Source organism: Petaurus breviceps, unplaced genomic scaffold (assembly GCF_028583685.1).
Source record: "Petaurus breviceps papuanus isolate PSGF00001 unplaced genomic scaffold, PetGlider_PUasm1.0 154, whole genome shotgun sequence".
In the NCBI taxonomy this organism is placed as follows: domain Eukaryota; kingdom Metazoa; phylum Chordata; class Mammalia; order Diprotodontia; family Petauridae; genus Petaurus; species Petaurus breviceps.
Window position 1 is genome coordinate 413,020 of NW_027185715.1, and position 13,519 is coordinate 426,538.

Genomic DNA, 13,519 nt, shown 5'->3' on the forward strand with positions numbered 1-13,519 from the left:
GCCCCTCCATTCCCTTCCCGCCCCTCCTCTCCCTTCCGGACCCCGAACCCACCCAGCCAGCCCAGCCGGCCCTACCGGCTAGCCACCGAGAAAGCTAAGTCTGCCAACGGGATTCTGGAGCCCGGGCCTTCCTCTGGACACACCCAGCCACCCGGGCCTCGGGGAGCCTCCGTATGAGGCCCCGCCCACTCCACCGACGGGTCCCCGGCTCCGGTACATGAGGGTTCCTGCAGCGACTCCCTCTGGGAAGTGTAGTTTTCCTTTTAACCGAGAGGGCGGGACGCTCCCTTCTCTCTTCCTCCCACTTACCACCAGCCACGCCTTCCTGCCGGCCGACCGACTCTTCCCAGCGTGCCCGGCGTGAGGACAGGCGTGCAAGGCAAGGCCCTGGGGCCTGACTTGGAGGGCGCGAGGCAGGCCGGGAGTTGTAGTCCACCTGGTGCCGCGTATCAGTAGTGACCCGCGGTGGCGAAGACTCGCCATCCCAGAGTGCCCTACGCCGGAGACCGCGCGCTTGCTCGCTCGCGCCTGCCCGCCCGCCCGCCCGCCCGCTAGCTCGCGCTTTCTCGCTCGCTAGCTCTCCCTCCTCCCTCACGTACCGCGGGGGCTCCGGCCACAAGCTAGGCGGCTGAGCAGGAGGAGACCGCGACGGCGGTGGTGGTAGCAGCGGCGGCGGCAGCGGCGGCGGGAAGATGTCGGGCGAAGACGAGCAGCAGGAACAGACGATCGCCGAGGACCTGGTGGTGACCAAGGACAAGAGGGGGGGCGACATCGCCAACCGTGAGTGCGGCCCGGGGGGGGCTGAGGCGGGCGGGCTCCAGCGCGGGCGAGCCTCGGGCTCCGTGGCGGCGGTGGCGGCCCGGGGCGTGCGGAGGAGCCCCGCCGGGGCCGGGCGGTTGGGGCGCCGGGCAGTTGGCAGCGAGGGAAGGGCGCGCCCCTTTCGGGCTCCGGGGGCCTCGAGGGAAACGGCGCCGGGGCCGGGACCTGGGCCGGTTGGTCCCGGGCGGCGCCGGGTCCAGGGCTCGGGCCGCCCTCTGCATCCGGCCGGAGCTCCGGGGCCGGCCCGGGCACGTGTTGCCCAGTCCCCCGTGCGGGGCGCTCCCTCCTCCCCGGCAGCCGCTGACACCAGCTGCCCCGCCACGTGCTTGGCCGGGGCCTTTTCTTCTCCTTGCCTCCGCCTCCCAAGGGGGGCTCCCCGGGCCCGGCTCGGGCGCCGGGGACTCCCCCGGAGCTTGGGGCTGCCGCAGCCTGCCCGCTGCCCCGGAGCCAGGGCCCGGGGACGCCCTAGAGGAGCCGGGCTCTCCGCGGGAACTGACACGTCCCTGGGGGTGCCTTCGGGTCCCCCCGCGCTGCTGCAGAGCGGCTTGTTTTCCGAGCCTTTCTTTGGCTTGCGGTGACTTTGCCAGCAGTCGTCCCCTTGCTGTCCCTGCTGCCGGACAGGTGTCACCATTTCCCGCTTCTCTCCAGAAATTCCTCGGACCACGTCTCCGAGCTGTGTCCCCGAGCCCTCTGGAGAGCGTCGTGTCTCTCCTTTTGTCCCGGGGGCTTGGAGTAGGGGGTGGAGGTTGGTACCGTGTAGTGCTTAACCTGCCTGGCCCAAGAGACGGCCCCAGATGGGGGTCTGAACACATTCCACGGGGGCGGCTTTAGAACTTTTTTTAGTTTGGCTGTTGGAAGTTTGTAAGAGGAGGAAAACAATTGTGCTTAGAAAGTCACCGGCCGCTTTTGACCCATGTGCTCTCAACGCTCAATTCCATTCGACTTAGGAAGTTTGTGAGCAATGGGGAAGTGTTGTGAGTTGTACTTAGTAACACACACCTAATTTAAGGATGTCTGTAGGTGGAAGAAGAGGACATTTAACAAGGCATCAGTCTCGGCATTCATCTCCGTCTTCCCTCTGTTCTCGATGCCTATAAACAACCTTCTAGCTTGCTTTTCTTGCACATGGGTTTTCCCTTTTTAAAGTTCATAAACTAGCCTCGTAAGAGAAGGATAAAAGAAAGACTATGGCTGGAGTTATTAAGTCTGTTGTATTTTGACCCAGAGTTGCAAAGGGAATTCTTTTTTCAGGGACGGGGGGGGGGGAACGGGACTATCTATATTTTCCAGCAGCTTTTCTGGGATATGAGAACTCGAGGCCAAGAGTGCAGGGCTCAGTATCCAGGTTATTTTACCAACGTTGTGCTTGGTGCCTGTGAGGCTGAAGTGTTGGAATTCTAAGCAAGGTACCCATCTATCCTTCCAGGAGTCCTGAGGGTGGTGGTAGAGGCATCAACCTCAGGTGCATCTGTGCTGGGTCTGTGTGAGAAGGGTGATGCCATGATCATGGAGGAGACGGGAAAGATCTTCAAGAAGGAAAAGGAGATGAAGAAAGGTAATTGAGTCCCTCACTAGATTCCTAAGTTTTTCCCAGTCTCATATGATCCACAACTTATGTAACCATCTCTGGGGTTGAAATACTTGGGGGAATATAGGTGGGGCAGGGGACCTGAGACCTGTCCTTCCCAATCCAACTTGACTAAGCCTGGGTGGAGTCTGGTGAAGGCTTAGGGGTACTAGAACTAGGGAGAAGCAGGTACTGGGGTTGACAGCCACTTTTTTTACAGGTATTGCCTTCCCTACAAGCATCTCCGTAAATAACTGTGTCTGTCACTTCTCCCCCTTGAAGAGCGACCAGGACTACATCCTCAAGGAGGGTGACTTAGTAAAAATGTAAGTCCCTTACTAGTCAGAGGCCCTCCCTCTCCTCAGCCTCAGTTCAAGCCCTCCCCCCATAGTACCCAGGTTGGTCCTGGAGCCCCATGTAGGTGAAATCATGTTCCTAACACTCTGCTCCATTTGTGTCTTTTAGTGACCTAGGAGTTCATGTGGATGGCTTCATTGCAAACGTGGCCCACAGTTTCGTGGTTGATGCAACTAAGGTGTGTGGCTTGACCTTTTTGGTACAAGGAGGCAAGCTATGTGGGTGTGGCTGTGTTGCCAACGTCCTCCCCCTCCCAAACCCAAGCCATTAAAATACCTAGACATCCATTTCTACAGGCAGATAAACTAAGACTTTGTTTAAAGTACGCCTTCCCTGTTCCTGTATCTGATCATAAAGAAAAACAGAAACAGTTACTTTTCTCCCTACTTACTCACTAGATGGGCATGTGGAGGCTTATGTTCAAGCAAAGGTATTGATTGTTTCTCTCTTATCTGAAGGGCACTCCCGTGACAGGGAGAAAAGCAGATGTGATTAAGGCAGCTCACCTTTGTGCTGAGGCAGCCCTTCGCCTGGTCAAGCCTGGAAACCAGGTACGGGAGTATGGTTTATACAACTATAGGGAGGCTTGTGCCTTCCCCTCACCTTCCCAATTAACCCCATGCCCCAAAATGAATTGTCTCTGATTAGCTGCCTCCCAAGGCAGGGTTTCCTAACATCAGTTCTCTATGGGCCTTCCTGAAACCTATTCACCACCTACCACTTGTCTGTCTCCCCTTTTCTCTTTTTCTTCCTTCTCATATGGCATATAGCTGACGTAGGTGAAGAAAGAAACCGTTACTTTTATCCTCCCCTCTGAGTAACATGGAAAGCTTGATATGAATGTAGTTTTAGGATACGATATAAAAAAATTTAAAAAGTCATTGTTATAGGGTAGTAATTCTCAAAGCACAGTCCTGAGGATGTGTGGGGGTCCCTGAGAGCCTTTCCAGGGGTCTGTGGGTCAAAACTTTTTTTTTTAAGCAATTGGGGTTAAGTAACTTGCTCAAGGTTACAAGGCCAGTCATTTCTGGGTGTGGTGCTAAGTATCAGAGCCCGGATTCGATCCCCAGATCATCCCGACACTGGGGCCGGTGCTCTTACTTGCTGTGCTACCTGGCCTCCGTGGTCAAAACTATTTTTACAATAAACATTTGGTTTCTAATATGGTAAATATCAATAGATAATATCTATATAAACAAAAGTTCTTTGGGACATCCTCAAAAATTTTAGGAGTATGAAGGGGTCCTAAGACCAAAAAGATTGAGAAACAATTCTGAGTAGTTCCCATTTGTTCTGGGGTGGGGGGGTTGAGCCTTCAGTGGTGACTTTTCACTTTGTAAGTTTCTGCCTGGTTATCCTGATTTTGATCTTGTGCCTTCTAGAACACACAAGTTACAGATGCCTGGAACAAAGTTGCGCATTCATTTAACTGCACACCAATAGAAGGTGAGGTTGTGGGTTAAAGGGTCTATATGTCCAGAATGAATGTCCAGCCAGGAGATAAGACTCAGGATCCGTCCTGGCGTTCAAGATCAAGCTCCCTTTGTTGTCTCTTCTGTACAACTTCTCTTACAAAGAAAGGGAGGTGGGTTTTGACAACTTCCTCCTTGTGACCACAGGTGCCAAAGGCTCGCTCTCTCCTCTCTACTCATAGGTATGTTGTCCCACCAATTGAAACAACATGTCATCGATGGAGAAAAAACCATCATTCAAAACCCCACTGACCAGCAGAAGTAGGTCCCAACCCCCCTGTCCTTAGCTAAATCTTTCCATATTCCTTCCTAGTCTCTTTAGCCCCAGTTGTTAATACTCTTTTTCTTCTATTCTCAACAGAAAGGACCATGAAAAAGCTGAGTTTGAAGTCCATGAAGTCTATGCTGTGGATGTTCTTGTGAGCTCAGGAGAGGGCAAGGTGAGCTTCCTCCAGGAGAGAGAAAGACAAGCAGAGTTGGAAGGGACATGATTCCTTCCAGTGCTCATGAGGAGTTAAAGTTTTGGCTGGAGAAAGACCCAATTAGGGACTTGGGTCTTGTTTATTTTCTTATAGGCCAAGGATGCAGGACAAAGAACTACCATCTATAAGCGAGATCCTTCAAAACAGTATGGTCTGAAAATGAAAACTTCCCGTGCCTTTTTCAGCGAGGTGGAGAGGCGATTCGATGCCATGCCATTCACTCTCAGGTGCCAGTCTTGGTGGGGACAAGTTGGGGACTGGGATGACTCAGAGCCTGCCTGCACACACCCATCCTTACTTCTATCCATGACCTGCTCAGACTTGTCTCCCCCCAAGTCAAAGGTACAGGGAGCAGGCATACGCTTAGTGATGGAAGTGATACACTTAGGGAAGCTTGAATTCAAGATGAGACAGAAGTGTTAGGGACTAGTGCTAAGAATACCCTCTGCAACTCTTTCTCTGAATCTTCATGCTCAGGGGCCACCTCTTCCCTGAAGCCTCTCCTGATCTGCCCAGTTGTCAGTATACCCCCTTAAATTGCCTTGTATTTATTGATTGTGTACCTGTTGAATCCTCCCCATGTAAGATCCTTGAGGGCCAGAACAATTTCTCATTGTCTGTGCATGCTCATACCCCCGTCATAGTGCCTTGCATAAATTAGGAGCAAAGATACTGGTTGAATTATTGAAAGCACAGACAGGGAGGTGAGGGTGCCTAAATCCCCAAATCTTCTGGAATATAGGGCATTTGAGGATGAAAAGAAAGCCCGGATGGGTGTGGTGGAATGCGCCAAACATGAGTTACTGCAGCCGTTCAATGTTCTATATGAGAAGGAAGGTGAGTACTCGAACTGTGGGGGGGTGTTACAAGAAGTAATGTGTTCTTAACTTTTATTCCTTGACTTTGTAGCTAAGTGACTTCGTTGGGGGGGGGCTCAATGTATCAGAGAGCAATCACTGACCATCCACACCTCCCCCACCCCATCCTCAAACTCTTTTCCCTCTTCCGTAGGTGAGTTTGTTGCCCAGTTCAAATTCACAGTACTCCTCATGCCCAATGGTCCCATGCGGATAACTAGTGGTCCCTTCGAGCCTGAGCTGTATAAGTCTGAGCTAGAGGTCCAGGACGCAGAGCTAAAGGTGAGTAGTGGTGTGGGAGGTGGTCATCCAGGACCTCCGTCAGCTGACCAGGAAGGAGAATGAGGGAGAAAGGCCTCAGGGAGTTCAGTATAAGAAATGCAGAGGTTTTTCTCTGCGTATCATCTGCTTTCTCTTCCCTCCCTCTAGGCACTCCTTCAGAGTTCAGCCAGTCGGAAGACCCAGAAAAAGAAAAAAAAGAAGGTTAGTTATCCTCATAGTTTGGCTCCATGACTTTCATGCTGGTTTGCAGTTGTCGAAGAATAGTTCGTTGAAGGTGGGGGTGGTTGTACTTGTGTTGGCCTTCGTGTAGAACATTGACAAGTTCATCTCTGTGCCCTGATCCCACTAACTTGACCCACCCGGACACTAATCCGAACTGTTAGAGGTTTTTAGTTGTCCTTTCCGTTCCAGGCCTCCAAGACTGCAGAGAATGCCACCACTGGGGAAACAGCGGAAGAGAATGAAGCAGGGGACTGAGATGGTTTCCATCTCCCTAGCCCAGTACTCCCCCTGCTTCCCCTCCTACTACACCCTGGGCTCCACAAAGGGCGGTTCATCTTTTCCACCCAGGACCGCTGGCAGATCATCCCAATCCCTACAACCAACCCTCCTTCCAATGACTACCAGCTCTGACTGACTCTGGCCTCGGGAGGCTAGGGCTCCTGGCCATCGCAGACTACTTTAAACGGAAAAAAGAAATTGAATAATAAAATCAGGAGTCAAAACCTGTCTTCAAGCCCCTCTTTCTAACTTTTTGTATTGCTCTCTGCTTGGTCAGGGTTGATGGCCCAGCTCTACAGGGAGAGGCAGGTGGGCCGATTTAGCTTATACACCATCGCCACCTCCCCTGAAATTTTTTACTCTCATCTTTCCTAGTGGTCAGTATCTTACGATTTGTCTGGGGCGACAGCCCCATTCTGCCTCTTCTTCAAGTCTTTGTCTTTGCCTCAAAATGGGGTTGCGGAGGTGTCTTCCTCCATTTCTCATTTTGATTCTTATGTAGCAGAATCTTCTTCAGATCCAGACTGTCTGGCCAGGCCCCTCCCATTTTGTAGGAGCTGGAGCCTATAATTCTGGGATTCTCTTCTGTTGTATGGATCCTCTTGTTTAAATTTTTAGTTTTTACAAGGACAGGATCCACTTGTTTTCTCACAGAACTGTAAAGAAATGACCCGTCTCAACTCAACCTTGTTCCTGGAATTGTCCCTAGTTCCCAATCTAGAGCTGAAAGCCCTGTCTGCCAGTTTGGTTCCTGTGAGTGGTGCTCTAATATCCCTCTTCTGAGAGAGAGGGCAGGAGTCAGGGGAGCAGATTGACTCTTAAGGAGGGGGCTCCTCCTTTCTGAAGCTGTTGACTTGGATTGTACAGATTCTTGGGGCTTTGTGGGTTGTTGTGGGAGGGGCAGTTAGTAAGTGGGATCTTAGGGAGCTGGGGCTCCCACTAACTCATGGGGTTTTTAAACGCACCGAGATTGCGTCAATAAAAGAAATTGGATTTGCTGATGATTTTCTGATGTGCCATTTGTAATGCTGCTCATTTGGTGATGGGTTGGGGGGGAGGGGTGGTCTTAGTAGATGTGTCTTTGACAAGCAAGTTCCAGTAAACTGGAACAGGTTCCCTAGGATATGATAGCTCCCCACTATCGTAATAGGAGGGCCATTTATACCATCTAAGTTATATTCTGTCCTCTGGGAGTGATGAAAGAGTAATAAAAATCCCACTAATTTCTCTGGATTAGAATTTAAGACTTGTCTGTAGGAAGTGGGAGATTTATGGTTGTTTAATTTTTCTGGAGTGAAAATGTACCTCTTGCTGAGTCCATTTGTTCAGAAATAATAGGGTAACCCACCCTACCCCCCCCATTCCCCCCAGGAATGTTCTGTTATTTTTTAAAAATAAAATTGATAAGTAATATTTGTGTTCAGTGTGTGGATGAATGTGGTTGGAGGGAGGGCAACAGATAAATCTCTGTAAGTCCCAACATGTTTATTAATATGCCAATATGCAAGTAAGACAGTGCCTCATATCTTCACACTAGAACCTGTTCTACTTAACATTAGTAGCTGTGATCTGAGTGAAAGCATGTCTACCATTTTTTGAAAACCTTGGAAGGATAGCTAATTGTTGGATAACACAATCTAGGTCCAAAAAGATCCTGGCAAGCCACAATAATCTGGTGCCATGATAGCAAGTACTATATTGTTTTCATTTAGTGGTTTATTTCTACCTGAGTGTGATTAAGGAAGATGCAGGAAAAAATTGATGTACTGCATAAGTTTGTTGTACACAGATCCAGCTTGAGACTTGAGTTTTTAGAAGTGACTTCAACTTCTAATGCTGCCCTATCACACTCATGGGGAGTATGGATCAACATTTTTGGAAAGGCACTGAATTGAATTGTATCTAAGGGACTGTAATAGGAAATGGTGAGAAACCTGGAAAGGTTAACATGGGAAGAACAGTTAAAGTGACTTAAGGATAATTAATGCAGAGAAAACTGGGAGACTGACATCTTCAAAAAATGGGTAGCAGAAAGGAGCATTTGCCAGTCAGCTCCACCCAGTGGATAGTCTGCTGCACATGGAGTCAGTAAGACCTGAGTTCAAATGTGATCTCGGACACTAGTTATGTGACCCTGATTAAGCAGCTTAACTTGTGAAGTCTTCCTTGGTTTACTCCGATCTCTAAAATGAGATGAATGAAATGGTAATAGCATCTACCTCCCAGGGTTGTGAGGATAAACTAAGACTACTTGTAGAATGCTTAACAAATATAATATGATAAGTGCTATCTGGTATTATTACTCATGACCTTAAGGTCTTGTTATCTGGGCCTCAGGATTTTGATGTGGAAAGAACCTTAGGGATTACTCATTTTCCTCTGTAAAATAAGGGATCATCTCAAAGGTCTCAAAACTCCCAGTTCCATAAAACCGTGTGAAGTATTTTGGCTACCATCAGGAGAGAATTAGATTTGTTTTTCTTGACCCTAAAGAACTACTCTAGAAGCCACAAATGAGTGGAAGAAGATGGAGAAAGGATGATTGTCCCAAGTCATCCAAGTAGCAAAGAAATTCCAACACAGGTACCTCAGCTCTTCAGTGCATCAAACTGGCTGACCCTGGGTCAGTATGGGGAAACTAGCTAAGGCCCAGAACTTTCCAAGAGAGGAATGGGCTATAAGTTCCTAATTAGGAGAGATCTTCATAGATGCCTATTTGGTGGGGACATTTGTAAATGAGATTCATCCCTCAGGAGACTGGACTAGGTGATTTCTTTATTTTTAGGTTTTTTGGTTTTTTTTGCAGGGGGAAGGCAGGGCAATTGGGGTTAAGTGACTTGCCCAAGGTCACACAGCTAGTCAATGTTAAGTGTCTGAGGCTGGATTTGAACCCAGGTGTCCTGACACCAGGGCCCGTGCTTTATTCACTTCACCACCTAGATGGTAGAGATTTCTTGTTTCCTTTATTTCCCAGGGAGCGACAGCAAGTATAGTTGAAAGGAGCTGGCATTTGGGTGTTTTATTCACAAAGGGTAGAGGATGATGATGTCTCAATTCTGTTCCTACTTTGAGGCTCTTCCTCAGGTGTTACAGTTCTAGCTTTACCAGCTGGAATTTCTTTTCCTTTGTAGAACTGCATTTAGTTTTTATCCTGAATTTAACAAATAACAAATATAATGACCAGTTTGACTTATTTTATCCCTTGTTTTGCATGTAACCTTCAGGCAGTTGGAGGAATGAATAGCTCAAGTAGCAGTGTGAGAGTGAGACAGATACTCACTCATTCAGCCCAGTGACCTTCCACCTCAATTGAATGGGGAAACATCACACCTCAGCTACCCGGCTTTACTCTGGAGTAGCCGTAGGTGTGTATGTTTTGCTGGGAGGACCAGGGGCAAGCACTGGTTTCTGAAACGTCAATGAAAGTTGAAAGACCAAATGAAAACATATGTAAAATGCTATAGAAATAAAAATACTATTCTAGTTGTTATTAAAGTTATCCATTCCTTTTCAGGGAGGACTTTTTCTCCTGTTTTCCTAGATTTCTATTTTCCTGGGGAAAGATGATTTCCCTTTTAAGTTTCTCTTGATCTCTAATCTGCCTTCCTTCCAACAATTAAACTTTGAGAATGCTTCTGATAATGCTTTATAATTTACAAAGCACTTTACATATCTTGTCTCATGTGACCTTACCTGCTCCATGGGGCAGATCCCCATCAAGTAGGTATCCCTGTTTTACAGATGAGGAAACTGAGGCCTAGAGAATGACTTGCCAAGAGGAAGCTTGGCAAAACAGCTCTCTTATGGTCCCTCTTCTCTTGACATACTCTCACTTCTGCTGATTTCTTCAGCTCCCAGAGGTTCAATTATCCCCTTGGTGTTGATGACTCCCAATCTCTATCTTCATCCCCATTCTCTCTCCTGAGCTACAGTCCTGCATCACCAGAGCCCTACTGGACATTTCAAATGAGATGTCCTATAGTGACCTCAAAATCAACATGTCCAAAGCAAAAGCCCAAACCCACTTGTCTTCCACATTTCTATCAAGAGCCCTCTGTCCTGGTCACCCCTGGTATCCTGATGTCTCAGTCTCACTCTTCCCACTAGGGCCACCTTTCAGCAGTTGTTGAGCTCTGATGTTTCCACCTCCATAACATTTCTCTGTACATTCCCTTTTCCTCAACTCTTACAACCACTACCCCAGTTTGGGACTTCATCCCTTTACCTAGACACTCTCCACTAATCCATTCTCCTTAGAGCCACCAGAGTGCTTTTCCTAAAATATAGGTATGACTATGTCAGTAAATAAACATTTATCAAGGCCTACTATGTGCCAAGTGCTGTGCTAAGCACTAGAGAGAGAAAGACAAGCCTTTGCCCACCCTCACGGAGTTTAAAATCTCAGGAGGAAAAGACCACACACAAAAAGAAGACAATGCAGAAGTCCAAAGGGGGTTAGCTAGGCGGGAAATGAAGAGATGGCTGGCCTGGACACCCTCTTTTCAGGGAGGTTTTAGAAGGAGCATTTCATTCCTCCAATCAGGGACCCCCAAGGACAGAGGGCACTGACAAAGGGTGAGTATTTAATAAATTCTGATAGCTCCTTACCACCTCTATGAAATATGAACTTATCTGCATCACTCGAAGCTCTTCACAACCTGTCACCATGCTACTTTTCCAGCGTTATTACACATTACCCTCCACCATCCGCTTAAACTGCCCTTTTTTGCTGTTCCTCACACACGACAAGACCTGGAATGTCCTCCCCCATTCCAGAATTACCATATATATGCATGTGTACACATATGTAAATTTCTTGAGGACCAGAACTACTGAGCTTTGGTCTTAGCACAGACCCGACACTTAATAATATTCCTTACTTCTAGGAGTGAACCATTTACATGGAAAAGGAACCATACACCAGGGTTCACAGATAAAGTAAATAGAGTGTATAAACAAAATTAATACAAGTTAATTTAGGAGAAGCACCAAGTGGAGGAATCAGAAAAGATCTTTTTAAGGAGGTGAGCCTTAAAATCACCTTGTTAATTCCAAGAAGTAGAGGTGAGGAGGGGGCACAGGGAACAAAGCCAAGGAGGCAGAAGGTGGTCTGTTGGATACATAGCAAGTAGCCAGGTCATTTTGACTGGAGCAGAAGGGGAGAAATGTGTATAACCAGTCTGGAAAGATGGACTGGAGCCAGATTGTGAAAGGTTTTAAATGTCAAACTGAGGATTTAGGGTTTAATCCTAGAGGTAATAGTCACAGAGGCTTTTTCAGCAGAGAAGTGATGTCAGAACTGTGCTTTAAGAAAAATCACTGGGGGTGGCTAGGTGGCGAAGTGAGTAGAGCACCAGCCCTGGAGTCAGGAGGACCTGAGTTCAAATGCAGCCTCAGACACTTAACATTTACTAGCCAGCATGACCTTGGACAAGTCACTTAACCCCAACTGTCCTGCCTTCCCCCCTCCAAAAAAAAGAAAAATAAAATCACTTTGACAAGTGGAAGATGGATTGGAGGGGAGAGATAGGAGTCTATTGTAATAATCCAAGAAAAACGAGTGCGGACTTTTACTAGGTAGGAGTTCTGTAAGAGAAGATGGATAGGTGAGGTACTGAGAAGGTAAAATTAACAAGACCAGGGGGTCAATGATTAGTGGTAACAGGTGGAGGAAAGAGTCCAGTCGGAGGCTAGGTTGTGAGCCTGAGTAACTGGAAGTCACTGCACATCAGGGGGCAAAGGGAAACAAGGGCATAGAGGGAGTCTAATTAGGTGGAACGCCTGGGATTCGTTCTGTTGTTTCCTAACTATCTTAAGAAAAGAATATACTGAGGATGTGAAGGAAAAAGGAATGGAAGGCTAGGGAAAATTATCTTACAGAATTGGGGTGAGGAGAGGGGTGTGGAGGAGCTGGCTGACATCTGAACCTTATTCTTACCTGAACTGGTCAAGGAAAGAATGCACACATAGTTGGGCACAAAAATACAACTTACTCAGGGAAATAGGAGAAGGGAGAATTAGTGGGAGAGGAGTGGAAGGGAAGGGTTAGACTTAAGTAAAAAACATTCTGAGGACACGCAAAAATATTTGTATCTCTTTGAGGTGGCAAAGAATGGAAATCTGGAGAATAACTGGACAGGCTATGTTCTATAAAGGGGAGGGAATATTATTGTGCTGTAAGAAATGATGGAGGAGATGCTTGCAAAGAAACCTGGGAAGATTTAGACTGATGCAGAACCAGGATGAACAGTTCATAAAATGACTGCAGTATGATTAAAAAAAAAAAAACTTGTCCTAAATTCCTAAAGAATTAGGAATTGTTATCAGTGATATCAGAGATCAGCCCCACTTCCAGAGAACTAATAATGAAACATCTCCTGAGACAGAGCTCGAAGCACAGAATGAGGCACAATATTTGGACGTGGCCAATGTAGACATCAGTTTTGATCTCTGGTGATCACTTTGATCAGGTGAATCACGGGGATTTTGATTTTCTTTCGTTGCTGATTTTAAATATATGTGTATTTTTTTTTCTAAAGAAGGATAATGAAACTGAAATACTTAAGAGGTAACTTGTCCCTCTTCCTCTTCCCCCGTCCACTGAGTGGACCCCACCTCCACAGGTGAGATTGGAGCAGCCACAGTAAAATGGCGGGTGCCACCAAGGCAACTACAACTCCCAGAAACCATCAGAGTGAGGGCGGAAATGACCTTGACTCCCCAGAGGCCGTGTTGGAAAAGGGCAATTGCTGCAGAACTGAAGTGAAAAACGTCGGCGGGGTCGAGAGCCTGGCGGATGTTTTTGTGGTCACTCCTCTGGGTCTTCTCCAAGAATTTTCCTGAGATACGCCGCTTAATCGAGGGCCCACGAAGCTTAAGGGGAAAAAAAGGGCAGTCGCCATTGCTCCTATGCTGGAAACCCCGCCCCTCCGCAGGGGCGGACACGTGAATGACTTGGGGCGGAAGTGACGACACGATCGCATTGTTAAATAAGACGCGCGAGAAGCGTTCTCCCTCTTCTTCTTAGCGCCATCTTGTCGAGTGAGTGCGGTCTCATTTTGCTCTCTCCTAGCCGGGGTTCTCAATCTGCTGCCATCTGGATTCGGCGCTTGCCAACCGCCCTCCAAACTAACTTTGTTGTTTTCCTTTCTCCTTAGAGCTCCCATTGCGCCATGAGAGCCA

The 13,519-nt window shown here is 47.9% G+C and overlaps 1 protein-coding gene and 1 long non-coding RNA gene across 3 annotated transcripts in view; both read left to right on the forward strand.

Moving 5' to 3' along the window:
* The first annotated feature begins 523 nt into the window (after positions 1-523).
* PA2G4 (proliferation-associated 2G4) lies at positions 524-7,748 on the forward strand. Its single transcript, XM_069079114.1, has 13 exons — positions 524-780; positions 2,246-2,374; positions 2,607-2,712; positions 2,852-2,921; positions 3,202-3,294; positions 4,126-4,189; positions 4,398-4,476; positions 4,577-4,655; positions 4,791-4,924; positions 5,440-5,534; positions 5,709-5,836; positions 5,984-6,037; positions 6,248-7,748. Exons 1-13 carry the CDS (start codon positions 693-695, stop codon positions 6,311-6,313), a joined length of 1,185 nt encoding a protein of 394 aa, XP_068935215.1. The 5' UTR covers positions 524-692; the 3' UTR covers positions 6,314-7,748.
* Positions 7,749-13,157: 5,409 nt separating this feature from the next.
* The window catches only part of LOC138154407 (uncharacterized), a 1,753-nt gene continuing 1,391 nt past the window's right edge, over positions 13,158-13,519 (forward strand). The window contains exon 1 of one of the 2 annotated variants that reach the window (XR_011166601.1): positions 13,158-13,378. This is a non-coding gene — a long non-coding RNA (uncharacterized lncRNA). The remainder of the gene's footprint in view (positions 13,379-13,519) is intronic. The other variant, XR_011166602.1, reaches the window with a different exon arrangement.